The following is a 5,665-nucleotide window of genomic DNA, read 5'->3' on the forward strand; positions in this document are numbered from 1 at the left end:
CTCCAGCTGCGCCACCCTCCGTCCTTTCCGCTCCGCCGTCGACAACTTCCGGCGCAGACAGTCTTGATGCCACTGATCATCGGTCCAGCCTTCCGGCTTCTTCTTCGGAGCTGGAGCCTTCCGCGGCTTCACGAAGGGTGCCTTCGCCCCCTTCGTCCCCTTGCCCGGTGGCTTCTTGGTCCCTTTCTTGGCCATTTTTTTGGGAGCAGTCGGTGGCGCCATGGATGGGGAGAGGGTGGCGGCGGGAGGAACATCGTAGCGACGGCGGGAGGGAGAAATTAATCGGCAGGCGGGATGGGTCAAATGTGTTGGGATGACAGAAATGCATGGCGGGAGAGGAGCGATGTGGCGGGAGAGGCGCGATTAGGCGGGGGCGGTGGACGAATTTTCTGTGTGCCGCTGACGCGTCGGGCCCGCGCCTCCTCGCCTCGCTTTTCGGTGTCCGGCGTCCCCGGAGCGTCCCCTGTGTTGCGGGGACTGGCTCGGGGCGCCGGACACCGTATCGGGCCGCGTTGAACAAAATGAGGCTTTGTAGAACGCGACTGGAAACATTTTTTATCCGGCGCGCCCCAAATCCCTTTGGGGGATGGTTTGGGGGACGGAGATGCTCTAAATTTGCAAATTGACTTAACCGTTTATCAACTCAGTATATATCCTCCCTAGAAAAACAAATTTTTTATACTTCCTAAGAACTACTTGAAATTGCAAGAAACATGAAATGCAAGACTGAATCATTGATTGTGCCATCTTTAATGTATTTTCATCTAGTAGCTCTAGAACAGAGCTGCCTCTGGTATGTGGTGCCATCCGAACAACATCAACAGTAGGTAGGAACTCAACATGATGACGATAACATCAAGTTGGTTAATTCAGAGGCACGTCATCAGTGTTTCAGCAGGCGTTTGAACCAGTAGGCCGACTTCTTCGGGTAGCGCTTGAGGGTATTGAAGTCGACGTACACGATGCCGAACTTGGACGTGTAACCTAAGCGCCACTCAAAGTTGTCGAGAAGAGACCATGCAAAGTAGCCAAGCACGTTGGCACCATCGTCGATGGCTCTCTTCAGCTCGCTCAGGTAACTCAGGTGGTACCCAACCCTCGTGTCATCTTGCAGGTACTTATCACGGGTGAGGTTCCCAGGTTGATCCATTCCTGGCGACATGATAATAAGATTAGTGCTATGACTGATAAGATGATTGATAATATGATCGCGAGTTATGAAGTTGAAAACTGGATCGAAGTACAGAGCTATATTCAGTACCGTTTTCCATTATGAGCACTGCTGGATTTCCATACTTCTGCCTGATATAATTCATACACCCATACATCCCAAACGGGGTGATGTAGAGCCAATCAGAGTTTGCCTGTAAACGATTCACGTGTCGACAAGGATTCATCATATGAATATGAACTCAACAGTGCAAACATGCAGTGGTCGAAGAAAATAAATAGAGCTGAAAATCGTTGCAGCTTAGCTAAGATGAACTGACAAAGCATGAACTGAAAATAAATATGCAGTGGTGTAAATTTACCCTTGGTCCAATCGCTTTGCCGTTTCGCTCATCTGTGAAATTTCAGCAACAAAGGATCAACCGATAATATTTATCGCGATATATTTATTGATGTAAAACCTACAGCATAAGAAAAGAAAGAGAACTCACAGTTATAATGGACTTGCCAATCATCTGAGTAGCTAATAGCCGTCTGGTTCACCAATTTTTCCTTCGTCACGTAGATAGCTGTGTACTGATTGATCCCAATATAGTCTGATGAGCCCTTGACCAATTTAACTTGATCAGGTGTGAATCTAGGCAACCTCTCTTTCACAATATCTTGCATTGTCTGTGGGTACTGTCCATTTATTATTGGATCCATGAACCTGCATCCCGATGCAACCATTGATGATATTACCATTGATATTTTCCTTATTAAAACGCATTGTCAAAGCTCAAAGGATACTAGTATGGCTGGCCTTACCAGCCAACTTGGAAGTCCCTGGCTCTTTGAGCTGCTGCTTGGTCTTCAGTTGAGTTGGTAAGCCCCTCGTACCAACTGAAGTCCAGAACTATTCCAATCTTCCCTTTCTGAGCTGCCTACATTTTTTATTTATTAAGTTGCTATTCTATCTGCACAAATCCATGGATTTAGACAAAATTAAAAAAAAAATCATGTAGGGAGGCATTGTTCCACAACTAATGTACTCCTACTTGATTACGTAAGAGAATAATTCAAACTACACTCCTGGAGCCCGATCACATTAGTACAATTTACTAATATAGTTCAAGTAAAACAAAATACCTGATACTTATTCCGGTATCTTGCAACTGCATAACCATGTGCCAATAGAAGATTATGAGAAACAATGTAAGGTTCTGTTGCTGAGTTTCCACCAGCAGAGCATTTGGTGCACCTTTGAGGAGGTTGATACCCATTATCATAACCAGTAAGCGCAACTCTGCTTGGTTCATTGAATGTAAACCAGTTCTTTACACGATTGCCGAAGGCCATGAAACAGAAGTCAGCGTAGTCTGCAAATAGTTCCCTAAAAGACAAATATTATGAAGATAATCAGGCATTGCCTATTGCACAACCTTTCACACCAGAGGTGTAGCATGCTGCATCTACCTGTACATACATATAGAGTTTGTTTGTTCATAATCTTCATCTTTCAATTTTCGAAGACCCTTAAAAATTATAATAGGTAATTCACTGTAAAAGAGTAACTAGTATTTTGTATAGACCTTTTTTTTATCTTGTATGCTTCTTTTCCGAATAACCAGTCTAGAATAACTCTGAATAAGGATGTAAATCAAACACATTAGTAAGTTTGATTTACCCTGTCTTTGCATTTAACCAGCCTCGGTACTTCTTCTCAAGTGCAAGAGGAAGATCATAGTGGTGAAGATTGACATACGGAGTAATACCTGCTTCGTTATCATGGAATTGTTCAGATATTAATGTATCCAGGTTCCCGTTGAAGTTCCAGAGAATTTGAAATAGAGTAGTAGATACGTAGCTACCTTTGTGAAGAAGGTAGTCTATCAGATTGTTGTAGTACGCTACACCTTCTTCGTTAATTTTCCCTTCACCGTCTACATAAATCGAAGACGAATTAGAGGCACCAACAGCTTTGTGTTCAGTCACAAAAACATCGTTGTTATGTACAAGCATGCTACAACTCAGTCAAATTCGTTATACCTGGGAATATTCTGGACCATGAAATTGAAAACCGGTAGGCGTCGAAATTCAGTCCTTTCATGAGATTAATATCTTCCTGTCCCAGCATAAAAAGGAGTAAACGTGAAGCCCTGGAGTTCTTTCTGATGTAATGCAAGTTATGTGGTCTCTGTTTACTCTGGAATCTGGATATAGAGACAGTAGTACCTTGTAGCGATGATATTGATCTGTTGTGATGTCTGCATTCTGATTCCCCGGAATATTTCCTGTTCATCACAAGTTCACAACACAGAATGAGAAAAATGTCATAGTTCTGACTTCTGAATGAGAAAATGTTAGTTATCCTTGTCCATGCAAGCACAAAAGCAAACCACCTGGGGTGTGTGCAAATGCGTCCCAGACGCAGGGCCCGCGGCCGCCTCCCGCCGCCATGCCCTCCACCTGGTACGCCGAAGTCGCCGTCCCGAACACGAAGCCTTTGGGGAACGACTCCCGGCTCAGTCCACCCTGCAGCCAGCCGGGGCAGCGCGGCGCCTCGGAAGCACCCACGCATGCTCTGTCGCCATTATACGCGGCCGCCAGCAGGGCAAGCAGTAGCAGTACGCACCTCGCGGTCATCTAGCAGCAGCTTCAGTTTACAGTTACACACACCAGTGCCGCAGAGAGCATGCCACTCTCTTCAAGTATATATTTGCGGGCGGGCCGCGTCCTAAGATGGCGGCATCGAAATAATTGCCGCCGCGGTGGGCGGACATCGTCTGCTTTTGTACGTAGGAGTTTCTTGATCAGAGGCTTATCTATCGCATAAAGCTAGCATGCGTTGTGCTGGCGCTACCAGAGCTTGCAAGGTAGAGTTCTTGTTGCAAAAAGAGAACGCCACACTCGGCAAGCAACAAAATAGCAACTCCCATAACTAGGACTGATCAGAACAAAAGCTAAGAACTACTACGGCAAGCAAGAACCTCCGTTTCAAAATATAAGCCTTTTTAGAAAGCTAAATTAGCTTTAAAAAAGGTTTATATTCGAAACAGAGGTAGTAGAAAAGAAGAACAGAGACAAAACTAGCAGTTTCCAGCGAGAAGAAACCGCAACTGCTGCAAAAAGGAGGTGGCACTGAACACGGCACTGCTGGGATGAGAAACAATCTTCTTACAGAAATCCCATCTGTAGTGACATTGCCTAGTGAGGACTAAGGACATGATGTCTATCTAGTTGGTATCCGTCTCCGATCAAAGAAATTTTGAGTTTCCACGTCTATCATAGATAGATATGGAACAGAATGTCAGACTCAGCACGAATCCCCACGAAGTGTCAACCGAATGCAGTCTTCAGTTAGTTCAGAACAGCAACGTCTAATTGTCAGATTCATCCTGGACCGTTCATCACTAATCTAGTTGCTATAATCACAAGATACCTAGTCGCACCTGATATCGCCTGGTCCTCTGTAGCTGTTCATGATCGATAACTTTACTTTAGCACTCTTAGAGCATGTATAATTGTAGGATGTATAATTGTAGGGAAGACATGTCTTCTCTTAGCAGTTCACGCCATCTTGAAAAGCTGATAAATATTAGGGGTATGTATTATCGCTTATTGTCATTCATTAGGGGACCTGATGGGTTTCCCGCAGAATTTTACCAAACTTTTTGGGACGTTACTAAATCTGATCTAATGATGTTGTTTGAGAGTTTTCAACACGGGGATTTACCACTATTTCATCTTAACTATGTCACAGTCGTCCTTCTTCCGAAAAAAGAGAATGCGATACTGATTCAGCAATATAGACTAATATGTTTATTGAATGTGAGCTTCAAAATATTCACAAAAGTTGGCACAAATCGGGTCACTAAGGTGGCGCATAATGTGGTCAGACCAACACAAACCGCGTTTATGCCGGGTAGACATATTTTAGAAGGGGTGTTAATTCTTCATGAAACTAGCCATGAACTTCATAGGAAGAAATTGGATGGAGTTTTACTAAAACTAGATTTTGAAAAGACGTATGACAAGGTCAATTGGCCTTTCTTGCAACAAGTGATGCGGATGAAGGGGTTTGACCCTAAATGGCGTCGATGGATTGAGCAGTTCATTAGTCGGGGGAGTGTCGATATTAAGGTTAACGATGACATAGGTCATTACTTTCAAACTAGGAAGGGTCTAAGACAGGGTGACCCGTTATCACCTATTTTGTTCAATGTCGTGGTGGACATGTTAGCAATTTTGATTGCTCGCGCTAAGGCAGATGGCCAAGTAGATGGTCTAATACCTCATCTAGTTGATGGAGGTATCTCAATTTTGCAATATGCTGATGACACTATCATTTTTATGGAACATAATTTAGAGAAAGGCCTCAACATGAAACTAATCTTATGTATATTTGAGGAGCTGTCGGGGCTGAAAATAAACTTCCACAAGAGTGAAGTTTTCTGCTTTGGCAACACAAAGGAATTTGAGACGGATTACATAACTCTCTTCGGGTGTGAGGCCG

At 44.0% G+C, this 5,665-nt stretch overlaps 1 protein-coding gene across 1 annotated transcript; it reads right to left on the reverse strand.

The window, feature by feature from the left end:
• Positions 1-745: 745 nt before the first annotated feature.
• On the reverse strand, positions 746-3,795 carry LOC127348490 (beta-glucosidase 7-like). Its single transcript, XM_051374503.2, has 11 exons — positions 3,552-3,795; positions 3,385-3,443; positions 3,199-3,274; positions 3,021-3,092; positions 2,837-2,924; positions 2,299-2,542; positions 1,978-2,093; positions 1,662-1,879; positions 1,533-1,564; positions 1,262-1,364; positions 746-1,152 (listed from the first exon to the last, which is right to left on the reverse strand). Exons 1-11 carry the CDS (start codon positions 3,793-3,795, stop codon positions 884-886), a joined length of 1,521 nt encoding a protein of 506 aa, XP_051230463.1. The 3' UTR covers positions 746-883.
• Between the last annotated feature and the right edge of the window lie 1,870 nt (positions 3,796-5,665).

The sequence above is a fragment of the Lolium perenne genome, chromosome 4 (assembly GCF_019359855.2).
Source record: "Lolium perenne isolate Kyuss_39 chromosome 4, Kyuss_2.0, whole genome shotgun sequence".
NCBI classification, from domain to species: Eukaryota; Viridiplantae; Streptophyta; class Magnoliopsida; order Poales; family Poaceae; genus Lolium; species Lolium perenne.

Excerpts from the sequence above, each read along its gene's own strand:
- LOC127348490 (XM_051374503.2), bottom strand. The coding sequence starts at position 3,795 with ATGACCGCGAGGTGCGTACTGCTACTGCTTGCCCTGCTGGCGGCCGCG. Across the intron at positions 3,444-3,551 it reads CGCATTTGCACACACCCCAG|GAAATATTCCGGGGAATCAG; the intron begins GTGGTTTGCTTT and ends TGTGATGAACAG. Across the intron at positions 1,880-1,977 it reads AGGGACTTCCAAGTTGGCTG|GTTCATGGATCCAATAATAA; the intron begins GTAAGGCCAGCC and ends ATCGGGATGCAG.